Below are 25,999 nucleotides of genomic sequence, written 5' to 3' on the forward strand. Positions count from 1 at the left end.
GTTTACTTCTGGCATCTCCTTTTAGATTAAACTTCTTTTTTTTACTCCAGTACATAGATCTGGCAGCCACAAAGCCACTACATTTTGCATATCATCAAAAAGATTATAGAATAAAATGTATTCATTCTCTAAAACTTCAAACTAAAACATCTGTTGCAGAGGATTACATTAGAGCACAGTAAACAGAAGAGAAATGGCTTTCCTCTGCTCAGAGCCCACAGCCCACTTTACATATTTCAAATAGCCACAATAGGTACATCTCAACATCACTTTGAGGAAGTATAGGGCTTGATTGAATGCTAAAAAAAAATCACTACTGAGAAAAAATGAGAGTTCTTCAGCCAGTAAACACAAGGAATGGACCTCAGACCAGCTGAAATGTGACATTGTATGTATACTGTGCTGTTCTGTTCTTGTGCTGCCTAAGATGTTTCCAAATCAGAAGCAGTACATGGCTGCCACAGCTTGGTTTGTGTTTAGTGAGATCATGGTGTTGGTGGTGTGAACAATCACATGACTCAAGCCCCTTTGAGATAGGATGAGCTAGACTGCAGAGTGAAAGAAAAGAAGCCAACTGGAACTCAACATATGTGAGAACTCCCAAAACTGCTGGGAAAACTCCACCTGACAGGCCCGTGGAAGAATGCCAACAGTGTGCACAGCTGTTATCAAAGCAAAGGCAAAAGCACCAAGATCCAAAAGTGGCCATCCATGAGCAGCATACTATTGGTCTTTTTCATCTATCTATCTATCTATCTATCTATCTATCTATCTATCTATCTATCTATCTATCTATCTATCTATCTATACATACTCAACTCTGGTGCTCAACCCAAAAATGCATTTACAAATTTCCTTAATTTCCGTACTTTTTGTGCCATATATGTATTCTGTATTTGCATTTCTGTTTCATTTCATTTTCTATATTATGCTCTAGAAAATGTTAACAACTCTTGGAGGTGTGATTTGTACTGCAAACCTATGCTAAAACGTCATCAAGAAATGATATGTAAGAACAAATAACGTTAACACTGGAAACATTGTATTGTATATCATGGGATGGCACATTCTTACCGATCATTTTCTTGATCATTCTGTACAATGCACGGGGAAAGAAAAGATTGAAAAGATACATTTGCCCACAACTCATTTATTACCTCGTATGAACAATGATCAGCCAGTGAACATTTTAGGAAAAGTTTCTTATTGTATTTTTTTTACAGATACATTTTTGACTGTGAGTGCACCTTGCTTTTTTTTTCTTTTTTTTTTGCCCTGGGGGGGGAGAGGAGACTGTGTCGTTGTGTACATTAAACGCACAGGGTACTGTGACTTTAAAGGGGTGGTGGTTCACGGTGAGGTAGCAGATAGGTTTGATGTAGTCGTTAAGAACACCTCGTACATCCCGGACTGACTCTCCCTGTAAAGCAGCCTTGCCTAAATCACCGTCAAGACAATCTCCAGAAAGCTGTGCGTGTGAGCCGCTGCACCCTGTCAGGAGCGATGGGAGGTACAGACGCCGCTATTTCCCTCTTTCGTGAGCGCATCACCATCAATTTCCAAAACAGCATCTGATCAGCATAACTCATTATGTTTTCTCCCGTGGCAGAGGCCGAGACGCGCCAGAAACTGCTGCGCAATGTGAAGAAGGAGGTTGGTGCATTTTATTTCATTTGCGCGCATCACAGTTTATGTTTACGGGCGCTATATGCTCAGTGTGTGTGTGTGTGTGTGTGTGTGTGTGTGGATATCGTTCATCAGGGCTGACTCCACCGTAGGCCTGTTTATGATAAAACTGACGGTTTATTTTACATAATGTGATTGGACGCAATTAGGCTGCCGGTGGGGCTGTGCAGGATACCGGTCTGTTTGTGACTGCTGGTGGACTGGCGTAAGATGGTGATGACGACGGTGGTGATGGTAATGATGACGATAATACTGATGATGTTGATGGTTTTATATCGTGGAAGAAACCCACCACAATCAGGAAGCCACGCACAGATTGTTTAAGCCTGTTTTCTGGCATATTCCTTTCAACCCACCACCCTGTTAGTCAGAATTTAAAGGTGTGACCCAACCATCTGCTTAATTTGGCGTTTATAATAGGTGCTTTTGCAGTAGTATGACAGCATATATATGTTTAAATGTATTTGCAAATCAGTCAGAGAAAGCAGCAGTGAGTACAATGCACCACCCTTATAAACTGAACAGTGACTCCACGATTCCCCATGCAGGCAAAGAAATCAGAAGCTTTTACTCAAGCAGGGTACTTCTAGACCCATTCTGTGTGTGTTCTCCCCCTCACCTGTGACTCATTGCCTCTCAAAAACCTAAGGCACTGATACAGGATCCTGCAGTAAGGAGTGGCTTAGCTGTGATATATAAATCTAAGAAAAACAAAACCAAAACTGCATTTTAATGTTTCACTTTGCTTTATGTAGATGGGTAATTAATACAAAGCGTGGCTTTCATGTTGTTTACTCATGTGAAGGAGAAGGACAGGACAGTCGTGAGGTCTGGTTGCAGCAGCAATAAATAACCCCTGAATTGTGAACATTCAGCAGAATTCCAGCACAATCATGTTTCAGCATGGAAATGATTTTCATTTTATTTCATGTGAGAATGTGTCTAGAGCACTGAGCATCAGTTTAAATTTAGTGCATTTTATTGTTTAATGATACGTTTCTTAGCAGCAGACGTGACTACTTTGTGGATCACGACCAAACAATAAACGTTCAGAGAAAATGTCGCGCTCAAAAAGTGTATTCATGATCATGCTCATCGCAGTTTCTTTCTTTTTTTTAACCTGAACATAATTGCAGCTATGACAACAAGCTCATTCAAAAAGATGACATTTGTTAAAATGAAATGGAGAGTGACACTGATTTTGGGTACTTTTTCAAGGTCAGTATGTAAGTGTTATTTGCGCTGAAAACACATTTTTGCAGTAATGTCTGAGGCTTTGTCCAGCCTGACTAAACAACCCCAGATGATGTCACTGAAGCTTTTCCCTCATTTGGTTGGTAGATCACTGTTTATGACACAAACATAGCTTTAATACAGTGCTATTACTAGGTTGATTATTGGAAACATATAATACGGGGAAGTTGGAAATTGATTCATACAATAGGCTAAAAATATACATTTTTTTATCTGCTGCTTTGATTGTAGCTATATTTTAAAAGTGTTCTTATTGCAAACTTTGCAGTTTGGTAGAGTGTGTTAATAAATTGTTAGCGAATTTATTTACATATTTACATATTATTTAGATATATTTAGATTATTTAGACCGATTGGCGACCTGTCCAGGGTGTACAGGGTGCACACAGCCTCTCAACCTACGACACATGAGACAGGCTACTTGCAACCCTTAATTGGATAATCCAAAAAAAAGTAGATGGATGGATGAATGTGTTTAGGAATGCAAGCAGAAAACATCAAGAAACAATTCCTTTTGGAATCACTAGAAAATGTAAACAAAAACTTGAAGGTTTTCTTTTACTGCTTACAATAAATCAGACAAATTGAGGAGATCAGAAATTGCATGGGCGTTACATTGCAAAATCATTTGAAGTTTGAAGGTTGAAGTGCACATTGGATGTTGTACAGCACTTGCAATGGCTTAATAAACTGCAGAAGATGAGGCTGTAGTTTTGGTAGCTTTGGCAGCGTACATCAGCAGGATGCTATAACCTGCTTGTAAGAAATGTCTTATGTTGCCATACTGCTGCTTCATCATTACTTTTTCTAACATCACTCGCTTCTGTGCTTCTTGTTTTGTCTTTATCACCTTATGTAACTGTGTCAGACTGATTAAGACGTATCTGACGGTGAACTTCTCTCCTTTAGGTGAAACAAATTATGGAGGAGGCAGTAACGAGGAAATTTGTGCATGCAGACAGCAGCCATATTATATCCTTCTGTGGTAAATGTTTTTCTACTGTCTGCTTTTATTAGATATTTTATTACAATCCATTACTCAGTTATTATTGCTGATGACATGAACAATGTCTTTTCTTTTAGCTATAATGTTTACCTCCAACTAAAAAAGGTATTATAGGTTTTCTGTATTGTATCTAATCTAATAAAAGACATTCAGTGTTAAATAGTACAGTACCGTCCGCCACATCCATACTGAGATTTACAGTACTGAATGACGGCTGACTTCACTTTGTGTCAAGCCATATCACCTCCTACGAGTTCATTCTCACAGTGCCAAAAGGTCCTGTGCAGTCTGTTCCTAATGATTTCTTTTCATTAGTCACATCTATTTATATTCAATAAAGTAGAAGGATGAACCTTCAAAGGTGTTGATACTAACAAGGAGTGAGGCGTATATGATTCTCAACACTTATATCCTAGCAACTGTAGGCAGTGTTGACTTCAGCCTATTTCTCCTTGAGCTACCTGTGCTTGCTTTTCGCCTGTTTCTGTATAAGAAACACGAGGGCTTTAACAAAAGGGAGTTGTACTGTGCTTTTTAGAGAAAAACAAAGCTCTAGGCCAAATACAAACATTTCCTCATCAAATCCATAAAAGATGGATTAGATTAAGTTGAAATAAAAAAATGTATATATTTATATGCCTATATGTTTTATATAAATACAAATCAATATTTGCTAAGTCTCTGCATGTTTATGTGTGTTTGTATAGCTGTAGTGGAGGCGTGTGTGCTTCATGGATTGAAACGTAGGATTGCAGGCCTGCTGTGCAGTAATAAGGTTGCGGCACTCTTTATGAAGGTGGCAAAAAGCTTTTCCCCTGCTGCGGAGCTCTGTCACAAGGTCCAGGAGCTGGAACAGCTCATTGAAAACAGGTGAAACTTTTACCTGTGGGAGACCACAGACTCTTTCTTGTAGTTATTTTCATATATATCGATATATAAACTCTTATATAAACTCTTTTGTGCTATGTTTCATTCCTGTTTCATCCTGTTACATTTTAAGAGCCTATGCAGACATCGTCTGTAAATTTCTTCTTTTGCTTTAGCAAGCAGAACAATTCCTCACTGAGTACTGACCGCAGTCGGCAGTCCAAGTTGGCTAACCTTCCTCCTCAAGCACTGAAACACCTGTGGATTCGAACTGCCCTGATGGAAAAGCTCCTAGATAAGATTGTCCTGTACTTGGTAGAAAACAGCAGGTAGGATTATCGATATTTTTTTTTATCCTTTTGAGGCTTTGGAATGTCTTTTCTTTTCAATGCCACAATTTTTTTTGCCATAGGCAGCTGATTTCTATGTATCATCACCACCAAAGTTTTCAGGCTTCTTTCTCTCATGTGTTCTAATTTGTACCCTCTCTATGGTAACATTAATACATTATCTGTTTGCACAGAACTCATTGAGAGCTGTGGTATGCAATGAGGAACATGGGGATGAATTAAAAACAGTCTTGATATTAAAGCTATGGTCTTTCCGCATGTATACTTGTGTTATTATTGTGTGCTTCAGTTCATTCTATGACAAAGAAGCCATGCTGATGGATCCTGTGGATGGACCGATTCTTGCATCCCTATTGGGTACTTTTTTTTTTTTTTAACTGTGCTATCAGTTTACATAGCTACTTATTCGGATCTCTACTTTAAGCCCATTAACCTTGTTTTGCAGTTGGCCCCTGTGCTTTGGAGTACACCAAGGTTAAGACTGCAGACCATTTCTGGACGGATCCATCTGCAGATGAGCTTGTACAGAGGCATCGTATTCACAGCGGTCACTGTCGGCAGGATTCCCCCTCAAGAAGGCCTGCCTTGGTTAGACAGTCAATAAATTGAATGCTTCCTTGTAAAATCAACCAGCAGTAGGCTGTATGTGATTGTTTTTTTTTCTTCTTCTGTTAATCCCTAACAGATCCAGAAGAGACAGTCCAGTGGTAGCATGGATGATCGCCCTCTTATGTGGGTGAGGGAATATGTTGAATCACTTCACCAAAACTCCAGAGCCACACTTCTGTTTGGGAAGAACAATGTCCTGGTCCAGCCGGTATGTGTTTTCCTGTCCTTTTCAAAACAACCATACAAAACTAGTTCTCATTTTAAGAGAGAGAAAATATTAAGAGAAGCTTGCTTACTCTGTGGGAAACTTGATGCCTCCTCTTAATTTGTTTATATGTAACTGATCTGAATACTACAGCACTAACACACGTGGGGATTTGTTCATTTTGTCTTGTGTGTACAGAGAGATGACATGGAGGCCATTCCAGGCTACCTTTCTCTACATCAAACTGCAGACCTTATGACCCTGAAGTGGACACCAAATCAACTGATGAATGGCAATGTTGGGGAGCTGGACTCTGAAAAAAGGTCAGATGAAAGAGCCAAACTACTGAGACTTAAATATTGTGTTTGCAAAGCTTATTCACTGACCAGTATCCATTTCTGTTTCTCTCAGTGTTTACTGGGATTATGCTATGACAATTCGTTTGGAGGAGATTGTGTATCTCCACTGTCATCAGCAAGGTAACTCACCTATTAAAGTACTGGATGCAATGCAAAGTTGTGCCATTTAAAAATGAAACTTAGCCTGTTTCCCCTTCAAAGTTGTCACCTTATGCAGCATTGCAGTGCAGCCCCTTGTTTTAGATCCCTCCCTGGAAGCCATGTGTGATCTTTTCCAGTGTGTCAAAATATAATTTGAATTTAATTTAGGGGGAAAGCACAAAGTTGCAAGGAATTCAATGAGAGACCCAGTGAGAAGGGCATGTAGTAGGCGACATTTGTGTTGCAAAAAAACTTTGCACAAGATGCGCTATGGTATGCTGGCAGGGTGAATGTTGTCCTTCAGATTGTACAGTAAAACTGCAATGACAGTACGATCCTCGGGGAGGAGATTGTTATGGTTCACAACCCTGTGAATGAAAAATACCAAGCATGCTCGCAGTCACACTTCTGACCTAATGTACCACTGATGGGGCTTAAACACTGTGGGCTCTTCAAGCAAAAACTGCTGGTTTGTATTTGGAGACTCGTATCTCCTCTTCAGTGATCAGTAATCCATAAATGGCTGGTGAGTTTGTCACAGAAGGGGATTTTGTTTTCGTTTTGCACACATTTGAGGCCCAGAGTAAAATAGCAGATGGATAAATGCACACAATCAGAACAAGACCACATCGTACCCTATCACCTCAATAGAGCAGTAGAGCTCTACTTATAGTAGGAGGCAGAGCCTTCAGCTTTCAGGCCGCTCTTCTGTGGCACCAACTCCCAGTTTGGATTCGAGAGACAGACGCTCTCTCTACTTTTTAGATTAGGTGTAAACCTAATGGTTTTTGATAAAGCATGTAGTGAGGGCTGGATCTAGTGACTCTAAATCCTTCCTTAGTTGCACTGTGAGTCAGGGCTGCTGGGAATTCCCATGATGCACTCATTTTTTTGACTCAGTATGTGTTTATGCACCACTCTGAGTTTAATCATTAGTTATTATTCATCTCTGGTTCTCTTTCACTGTGTTTTTTGTCCTGTCTTTCTCCCATCACCCCCACAGCAGATGGCTGCCCCCCTTCCAGGCCTGGTTCTGCCTCAGCTTTCTTCCTGTTAAAAGGGAGTTTTTCCTTCCCACTGTTGCTCAAAAAGGGTTGTTTGATTGTTAGGGATTTCTCTGTGCCTTACAATAATGTGCCTTGAGGTGACTGCTGTAGTGATTTGTTGCTATATAAATAAAATGGAATACAATTCAAAGACTTGGAGCGCTCTCAAAACCCCCCAGCTGTGCTAGCGCTGGTCCAGAGGCGCACTGAGTGAAAATCTGCAAAAATTAAAATCAGACATGGTTTTTAATGTCCCAAATAAAGTCACATGAGTTATTTATCTTTTTCCCGACATGTGGGTATCTCCAGTGAACAGTGGAGGCACAGTCGTTTTGGTGAGCCAGGATGGGATCCAGAGGCCTCCTCTACATTTTCCTAAAGGAGGCCATTTGCTCCAGTTTCTCACATGCTTAGAGACTGGCCTGCTACCTCATGGGCAGCTAGACCCGCCACTCTGGAATCAGAGAGGGAAGGTAAACGGGACACCTCTGTTCAAATAATTTTTCAACATTTCATGCAACAATATTTACTTTACCAATATTTATGATGTATTTTCTTCATATACTATTTCCATTTGTAGGGAAAGGTTTTCCCCAAACTGCGAAAGAGAAGTCCACATGGTTCATGTGATTCTGTATCAGATAAGGAAGACGATGAAGCAACCGATTATGTGTTTCGGATCCTCTTTCCTGGCAATCAGATGGAGTTCAGTAAGTGCCTTTAATCTTTCTATTCTGCCTCCCTGAGATAATGCAATACAGAATCATCAAAGATTATATCTGTAACTGCTCTAATTACTTTATATGTCATTTCACTTCAAACTGTTCACTTTAGATGACTCTGATGTTTCCCCCAGACATACATTCAGTGTTCGTCTTTGTAATTAAGTCCTTTCTAATGTGAAACTGTTACAGCCATAATATTTTTCCTCCTTGGTTAGTGTCCATGTCTCCATTTCACATTAAAGTCCCAGTGACAATAAGGAATCTTTGCATCGACATAAAGTAATTTGTCTGCCTCATCTGCATCTCCATCCTCTCTCTTGTTTTTTTTTTTCACCATGTATTATCAGTTCTTATCATTTTCAGAAATTCATTTTAATATCCAAATCCGTTAGGGCTGCTCCTGGTTTTGCTTGCTTAATTGATTGTGATAATAGGAACAGTAGTAGTAAGGGCCGCTTTGCTGTGCAGTGGCCCCAGAGCTGATGGATCAGGGTGTTAATATGTGGCAGCCAGCCCCCAGGAAGTCCTCCTGCTCCTCCTGCTCACAGAATGGCTTATCTGATGGCTCTCTGCCTAATGGCTGTAACCAAGAAAGGTAAGTATTTCCAATGGTCAGGCTGAAATCACCGTTCTGATTATTCCACCTGACAAAGTTTGAAATATTCTCACTTTACCAGGGCTCCCTTAAAGCTCCTTTGCGACACCATGAAATACCAGATAATCTCCCGTGCGTTCTATGGCTGTGAGTATAATCACATCTTCTTTGTGTTTGCAATTTAGGAATCACTCTGGTTGGGTTGTTCAGCAGATCAATAATTCATTACAGTGGTTGAAAATGAGAAGCCTTATCTCTCCTCTCTAGGGCTTGCATACTGTCGTCATCTGTCCACAGTCCGCACCCACCTCTCCGCATTGGTCAACACCACGATTGTTGACCCCGGCGTACCCTGTGATGCTCGAGGAGGCCTCTCTGTGGAGGTCTGGAGCAACTTCCTCAAAGACAGCTCTGTAAGATTTATACATAAACACCAAGCCATGACACAACGCCTAGATGTCATTCATTCCTGTGTGAAATGCCTCCTTTCATTTAGTGAGCGATTTCAGTCTGACACAACAGTAAAAATACTTCCCCTTTCAGGCCTATGAGGAAAAGGAGATACACAGACTGGTGTATTTTGGTGGGGTGGCCCCTTCACTCCGTAAAGAAGTCTGGCCCTTCCTTTTAGGACATTATAAGTTCGGCATGAGTGAAAAATGCCGGCGGGAGGTATTACTTATGTGCTTTCAAAGTATAAAGATATATACTCATGCCCTGATCTATTCTTTGCCAGTTATTTACACATGCTTATTGCTTCAGATTGATGAGCAAATGCGGTGCATGTACGAGCAGACTATGAAGGAGTGGCAGGGTTGCGAGGCCATTGTCCGTCAGAGGGAGAGAGAGAAACACGCCGAGGCACTCGCCCGATGCTCATCCGGAGTCAGCGTGGAAAGGGGACCCGTGCAGCGGGACTCCACCATCAGTACAGATGCAAGTTTGAACAAACAAAAAAATCCACATTATGTAACACCTACCACGTGGGAACTATTTCAAGAGTTGTGAGAGAATAACTTGGCTAACAGTTCTGCTGTTTTTGTCTCATGTGATACTCTGTCTCACTCCAGTCATCTCTAAGTAGCAACTCAGATCAACAAAATACTCACTCACAGAGCGACTCCAGCAGCAGCGCACAGGTAGTCCCTCTCTCATCAACATCTCCATAGCAATGATTTTTGATACGACACCATACCAGGCTTCATTTTTTCCCAAGCATTAGCCCAATTACTACAGCATATATATGGTTTGCTGTTGTATTCTTGCTTTCCAAAGCATACCTTGTGAATCGCTGAATGTAACGCCAGTGAAACTGTTTTTGAGCAGCATTGCCATTTGGTTTAAGGTATTTGAGGATAAATTGCAGTAAAGGAATCAAGTTTTTCAAAAGATAATAAGCTAATGGCTCTACATTAAAGGCAAGGATGTCTGTATCAAGTTTCATGGCAGTCCATCAGACTGGTGCTAAAACAATGTCACAGTAACAAGAAAAAACTGGGGGGATAAGTCATTAGGTTTCATCATGTAGGCGATAGTGTTAGTAAGATATTTCAGTCAGGGATTAAAATAGTTAACCATCTGGCAGACTGACTTAGTGGCACTGTGCTATGTAGAGAAAAAGCTTGCTCTTTTATCAACAGTGTCCTTCATTTCATTTAAAGGAGGCAGGAATTCAAGTTTATAATGCAACATAAAAAAAGATTATTGTGATTGCTGTACATATGTAAGGATGCTCAAAGGATTAGAAATCACTACATGTCGTTGTGGTGTAATAAAACATTGTTAGCAATAATGTCAAGTGTTTGTAATTTGCATACTACTTTATAAAAAGCCTTTATTGATCGTTTATAAATCACTTACCACTCTTTTAAAGGATAAAGACTAGTCAAAGGGATTTCCTACAGCCTGAGAGCCCAAAATTTGTTACCATTAGTGGTTTATAATGGATCTATAATGCATTAGAGATTTATTGACCATTAATGAAGCTTTCAGTTCATGCTTTTTAACGTGTGCCTCATCATAGAGTGGGACTTTTATTTACAGTTTATAAACTAACACATGAGAAACCACTGTTGTGCTCTTAAAAACACTCAAACATGTTCACTATTTTCCGTTGGCTTCCAGGTATTTGAATCGGTCGACACAGCGGATCAGGCTGAGAGTGAGTCCAGAGCTGAAGAAGCACAGCACAGAGATGCAGGCAAGGCCATCGGAAATGCAACCACAGACAAGCCACAACTTCCCTCCTCCGACCCGTCCTCCAACGATCTGTCAAACCAACGTCCAGATTCAGACAACCGTCATCCTGTAACTGAGTCTGTTTCCCAGCAAACAGCAGAAAACTCAGAAGCCTGCAGTGAGGAACCTACAGCTGGATCACAGCCTGTAAAGATTCAGCTCACAACATGTGAATCAGGAGAGGAGGATGTAAAGGACCCTGCAGCCGAGAGTGAGGCTGATGCACAAAAGAGGGAGACGGTTTCAGAAAGCATAGTGGTTCAGGAGACAAAGGAGAAATCTGAAGCTGAGCAAAAAGCTGAAGTAGAGGAAAAAGATCAAACGAAGCATGGGCTGTCAGGGGCTTCAAAAGCCACAGACACAGATATTAATTTGAAAGAGAATACTAATGTTCTAAAGCTGGAAACAGAGATACATAATGAATATTTCCAAGCACCTCCGCTTGGGCAGACTTTAAGTCTTCAGCCACACAAGAGCAAAAGTCTGGAAGTGGAGTCATCTTGTCCGCCTACAGCAGAAAAAGATGCAAATCCGCTAAATGAAAAAAAGCCAGAAATTTCTAAGAAACAAGAAATCCCATTAAAAGTGATCAAGGCCTCAAACACAGACGCAGAAACAAAGGATGTTGAAGCAGCCGTCTGCGACTTTGTTGAAACCAAAAAGGCTACAGAGATTTCATTCGAGAAACCTGGTTCAAATTCTCCAGTCAGACAAGTGCTGAATGCTCTTCAATCAGCATCGCTTTCGCTGTCGTCTCAGTCCCGGCAGTCTCCAGACACAGCCGATTCGGATGACTCTCCTTCTGCGCTGGAAATGGAGGACATTCCTGCAGGGATAACATGCGTGACCTCCGAGGACATTAAAACCAGGCCTTTGGCAGGGCTTGCTGCGCCCCCTGTCTCCCTGGCACAAAGAGAGAAAATGGCATCTGAGGATCTTGCCCTAGATCACCATCTGGACACAGCTTGTAATACCAGTCCTGAGGGCACAGATCTGGGCCTTTCAGAAGAGGAGCCTGAGATAGAAAATGTGCTCACTGAACCAGAATCTGCAGAGGTGGGAGGAGTCACCAAATATGATGAGTCCTCAGAGGAGCAAACCTATTCTGTAAGTGTTATGCACAGCAAACAGAACGTCAAAGGAAGTCTTTTAATCATTATCATACAGTAACTGACTTTACTTTTATTCCTGCAGCAAGAAACAATGGATATGTACTTGATCAATTTGCATCGTATTGACAAAGATGTCAGACGTTGTGATAGAACGTATTGGTACTTCACCACTGAGAATCTGGAGAAGCTGCGTAACATAATGTGCAGGTAAATGGATCATCTATATCCAATAATCTGTATATGAGGTTTATTTTAATGCACAAGGTTGAAACGCAAAAATAAAAATCTATTTTTCTTTGCAGTTACGTCTGGCAGCATCTGGATATCGGTTATGTGCAGGGCATGTGCGATCTGCTCGCTCCTCTGTTAGTTATCCTGGATGATGGTCGGTAAAACCTTTTAAGTGCAATTTTTTTTTTTACCAATATGGGTTTTGCAGAGCTTCACATAATTTACTAGATGAACAACTCGTTAAATGTGTTTGGGGCTTTCCAGAGATCATGGCGTTCAGCTGCTTCACTGAACTGATGAAGAGGATGAACCAGAATTTCCCTCACGGGGGTGCCATGGACTCTCACTTTGCCAATATGCGCTCACTTATCCAGGTAAGTGCATATTTTTCCATACATACAATCATATAAACATTTTATAAACAGTGTAATTTTGCTGAATGGTAAAGGTAGCCTACTAAGAAGAGTTACAGCTTGCTGCTGATACTTAAATGTAGGCAGACAAGAAGAGGTTTTCCTCACTGTCAGAGAGTAGAATGATTCTGTATTACATCCTACAGACATACTTTAAGGTTATAACATCTACATCGATCCACCTACGTATACAAGCAGGCCAATAGATTTTATACAGTACACAACCGCTGTTGATTTTTCAAATCAATTGGCTAAATCTGTGGCCGTGTACTGCTACTTCTATCAGCAGTCACATCATCAGTAAACACTAGTGATCTGAACTCTTCCAGATGTTTTATTGTTTTTTTTTTTGCATAAGTGTAATCAGCGGTTTGCACCTTGATGTAAAGCCTCTGTATTTACATTCAGTGTCTTTTGATCGCAAAGTGTTTTTGTCTCATGCTTTCAGTCACATGTTTTTGTTTAACTTCAAATCCATTGTTGTGAGATAAATTGGATAAATTATAAGTTGTGTCATTGTCCATATACTCGTTGACACTGTGTGTTTTAATTTAATTATGTTATAGTTTTGGAACCTTGGATCACAGCATTTGCAGATATGAAAAAGGCTTGTTTGATTTCTAACCTATTGTATCTGTTATGAGCTATGGTGAAAATACCAATATGTTTAAAAAACATTTTCCATATTAATTAATTTACCAAATATGTTTATTTCATACAGTATAGTAAAATAAAAATTAATCCACATGATATGTGGGCTGTAATACTGTCTTATTATGCATTAAAAATGTTTGTGTTCCCTTGTCTGTAGTGAATATAAGTTGTATTTATTTCTTTACTTGTTATATTGTTGTGCACTGTATTTAGTGTAACTTCTGCTGCCCCTTGGATAGGTCTCTCTTGAAAAACACATTTTGATCTAAATGAGACTTTTACCTGGATAAAAACAGGACGATAATTATAGCTATTTTTATATATTTCAGTATTGTTTCCCAGCACTGCACCACTTAGTTAGACTACCCACAATATAAGTGATTTCTCTGTTCCTCTGTATTACCCAGTTATTTCTTTGTTCCTTATTGCCATATTTTCTTCTAGCAGCAGGAATCCAGTAGTGTAGTATGGGCTGAATTATAACAACAAATGCATGCATACAGGTGTAGGATAATGATAACATTATATTGTTCTTACTTATCACAGATCCTGGACTCTGAGCTGTTTGAACTGATGCAGCAGAATGGAGACTACACCCACTTCTACTTCTGTTATCGCTGGTTTCTTCTTGACTTCAAGAGAGGTGATGCGAAACGCAGGCCTCTTATTGTTTGCTTGAATCGACCGTGACTTTCTCGTGACAGCGAATATAATCTGATTTGTGGGTCTTTTCCGAACAGAAATGGTCTACGATGATGTGTTCTCTGTGTGGGAAACCATCTGGGCAGCCAAGCACACCTCCTCTGAGCACTTTGTGCTCTTCATTGCCCTGGCACTTGTGGAGATGTATCGAGACATCATCCTGGAAAATAACATGGACTTTACAGACATCATCAAGTTCTTTAATGGTAAGAAAAAATTTGAAAAGTGAGTGAAGCAATGCTAAAGGAAAACAATCAAGTTTACATTAAAATAACTAAGAAGCTGGTTACAGCGAGGTGCAGAGATTTCTATAAAAATATGTTTTTATTGTGACTTTTATTGTGAAATATCAGTATTTACTGAATATTAAAGAAACGCTAAATCTTTAAATATTGACAGTGTTCCTAATTGTATCTGTAATTTTTTTTTTAAATATATTTTTTCTTCTCAGAAATGGCCGAGAGACACAACGTCCCCCAGGTCTTGATGATGGCCCGAGACTTGGTCCACAAGGTGCAGACGCTCATAGAAAACAAGTGATGCAGGATGCTGCTGGTTAACACCCACGATCCTTTTGTGCTAACTTGTCTCAGAGATAACAACAGAACCATGTAATTGTCGTATATTCCACAGAAAAGGAAATGATGTAAATGAAAAGCGCCGACAAGATAACCGGTCATTAAAGCTGCTCGTTATTCAAAGGTAGTTGTAAAACAACTTCTCACCACTTGCTTCTCTCTGTATTCGGGAGATGCAATTATTGCCAGTGTTTTTGGTCACTTAGTGAATGTACCCTTGTTGAAACTGCTTCAGGATGTTGTTTATTTTGCCTTAAAATTTGCTATTTTTTCAGGGATACAGCAACCAAATTCTTCACTAATGCGTTCGGTTAAGTTATACATCTTGTATACACTTAAATATATTTTCAGTATTGTCATTTACTTAGCTGAAATTGTAGCTGCCATGCTTAAACATTTTGTGATACACTTGAATAGTTTTTTTCAGTGATGTACCTGAGGTCACGGGATGATTTGCAAAAGTTGCAGGGTTCTACCGGCTGGCTTATCTGATGTTAAACAGGTGTTTGCCTCTGATGCACACAAGATTGCAGCATATGTAGACCTGGATTCTGTGTAGCACCTTGTAATTGCACATTGTTTCCATATACTGTATCACCATTTCCTCTTTCAACTGGTCACGTTCTTATATTCTCCGCTGCTGTCTCCCACCTCCTCTATGCATTAATTAAGATGATTTAACCGTTGTCTCATATCCCAGTTAGTATTCCTCCTAGATGCATGCTGTCATTGAAAACCTCCTTCTTCCCTTAAACTACACAGTGCTGCTCAGGCTGAACACGTCAGCTATCGTTTTCATAAAATCAAAGGATAAAGACTGCTTAAAGGGATTTCCCACAGTCAGAGGTTTCTTCCTGTCAAAAGGGAGTTTTTCCTTCTCACTGTCTTTCTTTAATTTACAATGCAAAGCACCTTGAGGTGACTGCTGTTGTGATTTGGCACTATATGAATTGAATTAATTTTAAAGCGCTACAGCTTTACCAGATTTTGCTTCCATGCAATATAGAGAATTGTGGTCGTAATTTTTCTGCTGGTGGTTATTTCAAAGAGGTAGTTAGCTGGTGGCAGTTTGTGCTTCCTTCACACGCTGCACTTCCCTTTTTCACTTTCAGAGTTAAACCACTGTCTCGCCCTGACGAACTTGGTTGTCATGGCTTTAAAGCGCGCCAAATTGTTTCTGTATGCCAAAAAACCCTGAAAGGCAGCGAATAGTTTAATATTTCCCGGGCATTTCTCTTCACTATTATCACTATTTCACTGCTGCTCAGAATGTCAGAGCTCTAACTTCAGCTATGAGGAAAGTGCGATCTTGATGATGAGCTTTTTACTTTTAAAGGAATAGTAGCTGGTCAGTGGTATGTAGCCATGTAGATAATGATGATTTTGTCAGTTCATTTTTTTGCTGCAGTCATAGTGGATTTCATTTGTTTAGCCTTAAGACGAGAAATGATTTAACAGCTCGGGAGTAAACGTGTAAAGGTGAATATCTTAAAATCTCGGCAGATAAACACAAGATACTCTATATAGCTCGATACCAAGAGAGGCAAGTCAGAAAATATGATTTATTGGTGCCACTTACAGTTACAAAATAGCCAAAACACACACGTCTGTTTCACTGTGGCTTAAATTCCAGTGTTTTAATATCACTGCTAATGTGTCTACATATGATCTTGCCTGAGTATTGCTGTTTGTGTATTGCTGTTTGTTGTCAGAAGATTTACAGTATACAATGTGTTAAGAAGAAACTGACTTACTGTACAAAAAAAAAACCTAAGCTAGTACTTATTTATTAAATGCAATACAATGTCTGTATATGGGCCTGGTCTGATTATAATGAAACAAAAGCTAAAAGTATGCCAATGGAAATAAATATATTTTTATTTTTTCTGTGTCTTCTAAAATGGTCACTGAGTATACTTAATTTATTGTGTATTAAAAATCTTATATTTTGCATTTAAGGTGCCCTGCGTGTTCTTTCTGGTTAAGAGATCCGCTTTGATCTTCAAATTATTTCGTGTTAAATTGTTTGTAATAATAACCACTTTAGATCGTATTTTTGATCTGGTGCCTTATTTGTGTGTCTGAAATAGGGTCAGTTTGTTTCAAGTCTGCCTAAAAACAACACCCAGATGCTTACAGGTAGTAGGCATACCTTCAGGGGTCTAGTGGAGTACACAACTCAACATCAGCCGTCAGCAAAAGGGGGGCCAACATAATATCACAGCAGTTATAATGTTATGCCTGATCAGTGTATCCGTTGATTGTAGATCTTGACAATCCCACGCCTACCTTGCCATGAATTTTCTTAACTTATTTAAATGTTGTTTTTTCTCATCTGGGGAAATAATTCTGTCATCATGTACTTCTGTTGGCTTCTGTAGTCTTTCTGATCTTTTTGCTTGTGCTGAGGTAGTCAACACATTCCTTCTTTATAAGAGTGTACCGGATGGTTTGGCCAGTCCTAATGTTTTTGCTCTCTCTCTGATAAATTTGTTTGAGTTAAAACTTATACAATTGGATGGAACCGTCGTTTGCTCACGTCAATGGACCCAGGTCTGATGTTCTGGATGGAGGAAGGTAATAAAGTTCTTTAGGTAAAGTCAGATCAGCAGTGCAACTACCCAACTTAAAACTGTCACACAATCCTTGGAGGAGAAAAGATGGTACTGGCATGGACTTTTTTTTTGTATATGTATGTTAAGCTACATTAGAGGTCTAGCTTGCTCCATTAAACCAAACTATTTCAATATCAGCATCGATTTAGGCAAAGCACAGGTCTAATACAGTAACCTCAGGAATAATCATAATATTGCATACGTTTTCTTTATTTAAAGGTTATCACCCTAACTAATCGACTGAACAAATAAACTACTGGCATAGATGTGACTGGGAATAAAACTGCAAGAAAGAAGGAATAGTTGAACTGTGTGTCTTTTTCATGTTGTCCAGTTCATTATTCAAGTTTGGGCAGGAGCTGAGTAGACCATTTTAACTTTGAACTGTTGATTTGTTGGAATCAACGCCATATTTTTTTCCCCTATATAAATAATTACCCCATATTAAAGAAGGGAAATCACTTCACTTCAAGTACAGAAAAAAATAAATGGGCTTCAGAGTAAGAAAAGAAACTGTCACAGTAAAAGTTTGCATTTTATTGGTAAAGAAAAAAAAAAAAAAAACAACGATAGAGATGCATAAAAATTATAAACTACATTTAGACCACCTCGATCAGCGGCCTACACGCACAAAGAAAAACCCCAAAAAATGAAGGACAATTAAGTCTCACAGTCAACGTGTTACACTAAAAGGGTTCACTAATTTTACTATACTGATTAGTTTTATGGGTTCTTGGTTTGGCCAAACAGAAAACGCACCCTTTCATACTTAAAGCTACCAAGATGTGACACATGAAAAATAAAATTACGTCAATTCAAGAAGCAGGACTGCAGAAATGTGTACTTTGTTTTAAATGTTTGACATCACACTCCCGAATTTCTTTATAAAAGAAACCTCCAATATGTTACATAATGGTCAAATGGTTATCTCACAAAAAGTTAACACATAATTCTGTTTCCAGATAATGTATGGGTGTTTAACAAACAAAAAAAACTCCCCAAAAAAACAAGACTGTTGGGAGGAGCAGGTTGTTCACGGGTTCCTGACCATGGAATGTTTTTAATCAAGAAATAAAAATGGTGTGTCCTATGAGGAGGCCTGAGGTTTTTAAAAAAAAAAACAAAAAACAAAAAAATCAAATGTAAAATTACAAAAACAAACCAAAAAAAAAATTAAAAAATAATCATCCAATTCCTTAAAATGATGCGACTTTCTACCGATAATGACGTGGTGGTGGGCTGTGGTGTGGTGGAAGGTGTCTTCTCGGAGGTGGGCTATGCCGTGACATAGCATGGCGTGGAGGCGACTGGTAGCGCGCAGGGGGAGATCTTCTGTTATAGTAAGGAGAATAGCGACCTCTGGATCTGGAACGGGATCGTGATCGATCCCAGTTGGGAGTACCTCTTTCCTCATACACACGGATGTAAGCAGTCTCCCCCTAACAAGAAATAACGAAACAAGTACACGACATCAGCTCCCGTTTATCATCAGAGGAACGATTAAATCTCACCATCACTAACACTAACCTGATGTGAACGGAACTCCGTCCCATCCAATCTACGCAGTGCATACTCCATGTCCTCTCTACGGAGAAATTCCACTACGCCCTCTCCGTCACGCTGCACATCTGCAAAACAGACATCTCCTGCTTCCCGCATGTGATCCTTCAAATCCTGCCAGCTTCCAGATGGTGGCAGTCCTGGAACAGGAAAAGACTAAATGACGGTGTGGACAAAATATACTTCCCTGCTTAAATTTACCTGACACTTTAAACCTAAAATCTTAGCAGGAAAGGGTTTCATTATTTCTCTAAAGTGCAACTCATTCATTATTTGTATAAAATCTGACCTTTACACCTCTTGAAACCTAAAGAAGATGGAGAAGTGGAAGACTTTGCATTTCCCTGCCTTTAAATTGCTAAGAATGCAAAGGATGACACAAACTGGTTAATGTTAAAATACTATAAAGCTAAGACTAACATGGATTTGAAGTCTAAGGTGTTACCTATTCAGCACAAAGTGTTAATTTACACTGTCTTTAATCATTAACATTTTCCATGCACAGCAGTTACTTATTAATGCCAAACCCATAGTTGAAAATACTCATATGGTCAGTCATCCTTATTAACGGTAGGAAAAAACTAATTGACTTTTTCAAGTCTCCTGACTGATAAGTCTACCCACTTCTCCACCCAGTGCTTTAGGCGAACTACAGAAACATTTGACAAAGCACATAACATAATTAATGATACACAATGACAAAATGACACCTACCAGTCACTATAGCCGGTGTTTGGGGTTACTCAGCCAACATGACCGGTTTCACTTTACTTTTTTGATTTTCATGACCTCATCCACTTAGTCCCTTTGACCTCCAATCCGCCATGAGAGAGAGAAACATATCTGCCTATGACTCATGATGTCCTCAACTAGTCCCCTTGTCCTCCAGTCCGCCATGAGAAAGAGAGAATGATCTGCCTACGACTCATGACGTCCAGCTACCAGTCCCCTTGTTCTCCAGTCCGGCATGCGAATGGGAGAAAGTTATCTGCCTAAGACTCCTATGTCCACTTTCCTACCAGTCCCCTTGATTTCCAGGCCGTACCGAATGAGAGAGAAATATTAATTGGCTACGACTCATGGCGTCCACCTACCAGACACTATGACCCGGAATTCAGATCTTCGAGTTGGGGGTCCAAACCTTCCTCTAGGTGCTCCTCCACCACCTCCCATTGGGCCAGGTTTAGAACGAGGATACTCCACACGCAGCTTGGAGTCCCCATATCCATATCCATTCCTTCCATAGACCGCATCATCTGCATCCCTAAGAGAAGAGAGCAAAGAACTCCTTACCAAAGTACGCCTAGCGGACAAAGGTTGGATATCTTGTCTCCATCCATTCCCTGCCGGCAGTCACTGGAGACGATATACCACAAAATTTAAGGTGTCCAACAAGGAGGAGTGTGATTCGAGTTGCCAAAAACCATCCGCAAAACTCACCGTGGGTCTTCAAATCGGACGAAGGCAAAAGGGATAGTGCCTCTATTGTTCTTCAATTCTATTTCACGAATTTTTCCATATTTGTAGAAGAGATCCTCAATGTCTCTCTCCTGGACATCCATGGGAAGATTCCCGACATAGATCCGGCCATCAGACATGTTGGCTGAGTAGGTGACACTGCTGACACAAAAGAAGGGGGGGCACCTGCAGACTTTTAGAGATCACTTCTTGCTTTCACAAATAGCTGTGGAAGTGGTCCTTAATCCTATTCCTAGTCCCAATCCAAAACTTAGTCCATCCGCAGACAATTCCTTAATTTACACAAGAATAGAGCTTTAAAGAAGGGATGAAGCCGTGATAGTAGTAAATGATGGGCTCAAGAAAAGAAAAATGGCACAGGACTTCGGATCCAAGCCTGAAAACTTTAAAACACAGTGTAATGAATGTCCAACCATCTCAATGATTACAGATCTGTTCTCTTCAAACTGAGATTATGCAAGCCTACTGTGGGGGGAAAATAAAAAGGCGCTAACAACAATAACATGGCTGTGTAAATGAACTGGTACTTACATGTTTTTCTACTGTTTTTATGGCAAAAACAATCTTTTCTATGCCTTTAACCTTTTTGTTTTAACAAAAACAGACTCACAGTCCAGTAGATACACTGGGGGTAACCTAGGGTTTGGTTACTCGTCCAAGGACATCAACATGCTGACTGGAGGAGTCAAGGATCAAACCACCAACCTTCCAACTGGTGGATGACCTGCTGTAACTCCTATGTGACAGCTGTTCCACTAATTACAACTGGTGAATTCCTTTTTATGTGAATTAAGATAGCATGTAATTCTGTGTGTACTAAAATTTTGCAAAACCTTTTAAAAATGTCTTTATATTTTTGCTTGGAAAATAGAAAATATGTGCAAACCTAAATTATAATTTAAAAACTGTATACAAGGCAAAAATGTCTGTAGAATTCTAATGACCTTGAAAGTGAATATTTGATATGACCAACTTTATTCTTGAACACAGCATGAACTCTCTGAGGCATGTTTTCTTGTATTTTCTTAAAGCAGTCTTCAGGAATAGTTCTCTAGGCTTCTTGAAGGACATTCAAAGCTCTTCTTTGGATGTTGGCTGCTATTTATTCCATTCTCTGTGAAGATGATCCCATACTTCTTCAATAATGTTGAAGTCCAGGCTCTGGAGAGGCCACTGTGTTTTTCTGTCCAGGTATGTTTTACTGCATTGGCAGTGTGTTTGTCATCAGTGTCATGCTCAAAAATGAAGCCACTGCCAATCAGCTTTTTTCTGATTTTACGGTATTTTCTGTGTTCATCATTTCACAATTTTTTAAAAGATCTCCAACACCACCGGCTGAAATACAGCTGCAAACCATGACAGAGCCTCCACTATATTTTACAGATGGCTACAGACACTCACTGTTCTTGTATTGGGACCTCCTCCTTTGAACCAAAAACTTCAAATTTGGATTCCTCGCTCCAGAAGACCTGTTGCTACTGATTTTTAATCCAGTTCTTGTGTAATCTGACATACCTCAACCTCTTTCACCCCATTTTCCCCTGTATAAGAATGGCTTCTTGACAGCCATCCTTCCACTGAGACCATTTCTGTTGAACCTTCAGTGAACAGTAGATGGATCAGCTGAAGGTCCAGATGTACCTTTCAGGTCTGACACAGCTCTTTGACTTCTTTGGCCCTCCTTTGGTATTTTTCATGAATTCAACAAAAGAAATGGGAACACATTATGTGTTTTAATGACATGCTGAAGTAATAAAGTGCCTAAAAATACAATTTGGTTCTTTGTTATGTGTATTGTTATGCATAGACATAACACTATTCGAAGAAAAACACTGACTTTCAGAAAACCTGAAGGACTATTTCTCAAGACCACTTTAAAAATTACAAGGAAGTCTAGCTCAAAGCAAAATATAAAGAAATGAGGGCCAGTGCAACACTTTCTTACATTTCTACTTGTAAAAAAAGGGAGCCAACAATATGAAAATTGCTTGACGCTTTCTTGGGAGGGCAGACCTCCAAAGCAGCACAATGATATGCAAAACACATAAGAACACATAAGAGCTAAATGCAGCTCAGCGAGTACAACCATGCTAGGAAGGTATGTGAGGAAGACACATATGGAGCACTCACTAGTTGCACTCCATATAACATGCAGAATAAATGGTGGATAAAACTAGTTAAAAAGCTCAGTTTCTATTTTATTAGGTTACAACACTCCACAGGGTCCTGAAGAGCTACAAGGTTAAGTTAATTTAGTTATTGTTCAACCAAAGAATTAAGCAATTATGCTATTTTTTTTACTTTAACTTTCTCAGGAAAGCACCACTGGCCTTTGGTCTTACATTTGACATATGCTGTGTAACAACTAGTCCATTGCAGTGCTGCTGCTGGCACCTTGTGGCAATAGACTCACAGTTTGAATCAAGTAGTCTGCAATCTATGACGGCAGCTCAATGGAAAAAGTAGGCTGAAATTTTAGATTGCTCCTTTCACACCATTAAGTGCTGTATTTTTTCCCCATACCACCACAAACATAATTATTACAACATTTCTTTGAAATATCGCAATATTATCATGAGACTCTGTCGCCGTCCAATGTGCATTATTCCAGACTGACACTATTTTTTTTTTTTTTTTTTTTTACATTTTTCTGTAAACTCAAAGACATTTAGGCTGGTGATCATATTAGAAGCTGCCGCATAAAATTTAAATAAACCCAGGATATTGAAACAAAATGTAATATTCATAAAAACTGTGTTTTGGTGGCTTTCATACAGCTGCTAACAGGTGTTTTCCGTACCCTATACGTTTGCCTGGACTTGAAGGCGTTTCCGGGGCCTTGAAAACCCTGTTTAACCGAGCAGTTGCTGAACCTACCAAACCTGTTTACCGTCCCATAGCTGAACAACTGCGATCTGATCTCAATTTAACCTAAAATTCGAGAGCTCCTGGTTAGCAGTACTGCGTTGACGCTATAGTCCAGATCCGTACCAGCCATTCAAATTTGGCTTTGCCCTAAAATATCATAGTGGCTACTGCTAAAGTAGTCATAGCTATTGTTAGCAACAGGCGGCTGTAAACGAAGGTTTGCTTACATTAAAAGCAGTTCAGGTATTTTCCTTTCTATCTTTTTTTAAAAGTCTTGTAACACGGCCTCTTCAGCCGAGCGTTTCAACTTGACCTTTGTATCTAAAAACTAAACCCTAGCTTATAATTTGCACACCAGCAATTGCGAAACCAGCGCAGTCCCTTTGTTGGTAACGTAAGGTCGATCAGCTAGTCAGGCTAAAGAGACTCTGAGTCGGCTACAATTTGCGAAAATGTATCGCTTTCAGAGAGCGCATAATAAATGCATGTAGTAAAAAAAAAAAAAAATACTTAGATTAATAAATGTCTCTGATTACCTTTTAGAGCAGGTAAATGTGCCCGTTTGTAGAATTAATGCAACCAGTTAGCACACTCTGCTGCTTCCGCGTAAGTTAGCACATTTGCGGGAGAGGGCTACGTTCTTCTTCTACAGCTTTTCATTTCCGGTAGACAGTAGCCACAGTTATATCATTACTGCCCCCTGCTGCTGGGAGAAGTTTGTCATACAGCAAGGTTGAAGTTAACAAATCAAATCAAATCACTTTTATTGTCACGTCACATGTGCAGGTACACTGGTACAGTACATGCGAGTGAAATTCTTGTGTGCGAGCTTCACAAGCAACAGAGTTGTGCAAAAATACAATAACGTAAAACAAGCAAAATATAAGAATGGCTAAATCTGAAAGTAATAAATATATGTACAATATATAAGAGTATATGCATTACTGGATGTGTATACTAAATATGTTTTTCTACGTGTGTGTGTGTGTGTGTGTGTGTGTGTGTGTGTGTGTGTGTATGTATACATATTTTACAAATTAAATAGAGTAAACAATAAAATAAAATATATAAAATACACAGACATAAAGCAGCAGAAGAGCGTTATAATGCGATCTTTGCTTTGGGATGGTTGTTGGAGCAGTAGAGAGAAGATTAGAAGAACACGTGTCGTTGTATTTCTAGAGGACACATATGAGTGTGAAGACAGTAGTTGTGGTAGTACAAAGGAAGTCAAGAGTGGCAGGAAAAAAATGTATGTGAATATGCACTTGACTTAGTCTGAAGAAAACGTGCCGCTTAAGTAAAAAACTACTGCAGTACTTTCCACCAGCAATTTGTGGCTTCTTCAACACATATATTTTTTTCCCTTGGCTGAATTAGTTTATTTGCCATCCGGAAAACAAATTTTCAGTTTATTATCTTGACATTTTAACTTAATAACTAAAAATTGGGTTTAGGGCTTATAGTTGGTCTGAGACTTGCTGAACTGAAATCCTGCGAAAATCACTTGAAACTGTTACAAAAAGAAAAAAAAAAACAAGAAAAGGGAAATAAAATAAACAATTTTGCCCCTAACTCTGAACAAAAAAACCCAAAAACAAGCTTCCATACTGAGAGGGACTAAAACTGATAAGTTTGACTGCTTTGTTCTTTGTTCTGTAAGGATACAAACTGGTTCTCATTTCTATCCTCTGAATTAAAAGTTCATTATTAATTTAATCTTAATATTTATATAGAGAATATCAATTTAAAATCTAGAAGAAATCTCACATTACATAAAAGCTATAAATTGATTTGCACATCATATTGTGAAATAAGTATTTGATCTTTAAGAAAAACACAAGTACCTGGTTGCGTTGCTAAGCACGGAGATAAAGTTTTTCTTAAAGCTGGTCGCCAAATCTGCATGCATCTCAGGAGAGATTTTGGTTGACTCCTCTTTACAGAAACATTTAAGTTTCTTGGCAGCTGTTTGGCAACTTGAAGCTTCAGCGTCGTCCACAGATTTTCTACAGGATTTAGGCTGGATTGGCTAGCCACGTGATGACCTTATTGTTCTTCTACTTTAGGCGTGTCTCCGTTGCTTTGGAATCATTATAACTGAATCACGTTTTGAATCATTGCCATGCTGACTGAGGGAAGGAGGTTACTTTTCATGTACATGCCCCCCACCTCCAATGGCTACTCAATGCAGCAAAGTCATCCTGTAGTCCTTAGCAGAAAAACAGTATGTTTCCACCTCCATGTTTCATTGTGGGGATGCTTTTCTTTGGGTCATACTTAGCATTTCTCTTCCTCCAAACACGGTGGGCTGAGTTGATTTCAGTTTCGTCTGACCGCAGCACTTGCTCCCCAGCCTTCTCTGAATCCTTAAGATGTTCACTGGCCTGCACATGTGCCTTCTTCTGCAGGGGGACCTTGCTGGCACTGCAAGATATCAGCTGGCACTGCAAGATATCAGCCCATACAGCGTAGAGTGTTACCAATAGTATTACCAGTATCACAACTGCCTTCAGATGATTAACAAGCTCCTCCCATGTAGTTTTGGTCTGATCCACCATCATAATCATGCTCACCCCATGAACCAAGATCGTCCATCGAGCGCCAGAATGAGGGTGACTGGTGGCCATTTTATATTTCTTCCATTTCCAAATAATCACACCAACACTTGTCACCTTCTCACTAAGCATCTTGCTAATGGTCATG

General features: G+C 39.6%; 2 protein-coding genes across 9 annotated transcripts; one reads left to right on the forward strand and one right to left on the reverse strand.

Moving 5' to 3' along the window:
- The first annotated feature begins 1,309 nt into the window (after window positions 1–1,309).
- On the forward strand, window positions 1,310–16,724 carry sgsm1b (small G protein signaling modulator 1b). Of its 2 annotated transcripts, XM_005470298.4 has the most exons (25): window positions 1,310–1,510; window positions 1,610–1,653; window positions 3,850–3,925; window positions 4,654–4,816; window positions 4,990–5,142; window positions 5,453–5,520; window positions 5,609–5,751; window positions 5,849–5,980; window positions 6,176–6,300; window positions 6,389–6,456; window positions 7,833–7,996; window positions 8,104–8,233; window positions 8,717–8,843; window positions 8,926–8,990; window positions 9,111–9,256; window positions 9,387–9,515; window positions 9,606–9,779; window positions 9,914–9,982; window positions 10,968–12,188; window positions 12,276–12,400; window positions 12,496–12,578; window positions 12,689–12,798; window positions 14,038–14,134; window positions 14,232–14,399; window positions 14,645–16,724. In XM_005470298.4, exons 1-25 carry the CDS (start codon window positions 1,504–1,506, stop codon window positions 14,731–14,733), a joined length of 3,876 nt encoding a protein of 1,291 aa, XP_005470355.1. In that variant the 5' UTR covers window positions 1,310–1,503; the 3' UTR covers window positions 14,734–16,724. The 2 variants fall into 2 exon arrangements, with proteins under 2 accessions (XP_005470355.1, XP_003453949.1); XM_003453901.5 differs by lacking the exon at window positions 1,310–1,510 and having other exon boundaries at window positions 1,591–1,653.
- Window positions 16,725–17,902: 1,178 nt separating this feature from the next.
- On the reverse strand, window positions 17,903–25,692 carry srsf9 (serine and arginine rich splicing factor 9). Of its 7 annotated transcripts, none has more exons than XM_005470293.4 (5): window positions 25,141–25,692; window positions 20,387–20,563; window positions 20,041–20,210; window positions 18,914–19,086; window positions 17,903–18,825 (listed from the first exon to the last, which is right to left on the reverse strand). In XM_005470293.4, the coding sequence occupies exons 1-5, from the start codon at window positions 25,203–25,205 to the stop codon at window positions 18,601–18,603; spliced, it is 810 nt and encodes a 269-aa protein (XP_005470350.1). In that variant the 5' UTR covers window positions 25,206–25,692; the 3' UTR covers window positions 17,903–18,600. The 7 variants fall into 7 exon arrangements, 6 of the variants coding, with proteins under 6 accessions (XP_005470350.1, XP_005470352.1, XP_003453906.1 ...); XM_005470295.4 differs by lacking the exon at window positions 25,141–25,692 and adding an exon at window positions 23,830–23,969; XM_003453858.4 differs by lacking the exon at window positions 25,141–25,692 and adding an exon at window positions 23,830–23,962 and having other exon boundaries at window positions 20,387–20,566.
- Window positions 25,693–25,999: the final 307 nt, after the last annotated feature.

The sequence above is a fragment of the Oreochromis niloticus genome, linkage group LG7 (assembly GCF_001858045.2).
Source record: "Oreochromis niloticus isolate F11D_XX linkage group LG7, O_niloticus_UMD_NMBU, whole genome shotgun sequence".
Taxonomy (NCBI): Eukaryota; Metazoa; Chordata; class Actinopteri; order Cichliformes; family Cichlidae; genus Oreochromis; species Oreochromis niloticus.

What these genes read in the sequence shown, in the direction of transcription:
- sgsm1b (XM_003453901.5), top strand. Translation starts at nt 1,591, where the DNA reads ATGTTTTCTCCCGTGGCAGAGGCCGAGACGCGCCAGAAACTGCTGCGC. An exon ending in ACAATGTCCTGGTCCAGCCG is followed by an intron (nt 5,981 to 6,175) that starts GTATGTGTTTTC and finishes TTGTGTGTACAG; the next exon opens with AGAGATGACATGGAGGCCAT. An exon ending in TGGCAATCAGATGGAGTTCA is followed by an intron (nt 8,234 to 8,716) that starts GTAAGTGCCTTT and finishes TTTGCTGTGCAG; the next exon opens with TGGCCCCAGAGCTGATGGAT.
- srsf9 (XM_005470293.4), bottom strand. Translation starts at nt 25,205, where the DNA reads ATGCATGCAGATTTGGCGACCAGCTTTAAGAAAAACTTTATCTCCGTG. An exon ending in GTCCGATTTGAAGACCCACG is followed by an intron (nt 20,211 to 20,386) that starts GTGAGTTTTGCG and finishes CTCTTCTCTTAG; the next exon opens with GGATGCAGATGATGCGGTCT. An exon ending in ATTCCGGGTCATAGTGTCTG is followed by an intron (nt 19,087 to 20,040) that starts GTAGGTGGACGC and finishes TTCCTGTTCCAG; the next exon opens with GACTGCCACCATCTGGAAGC.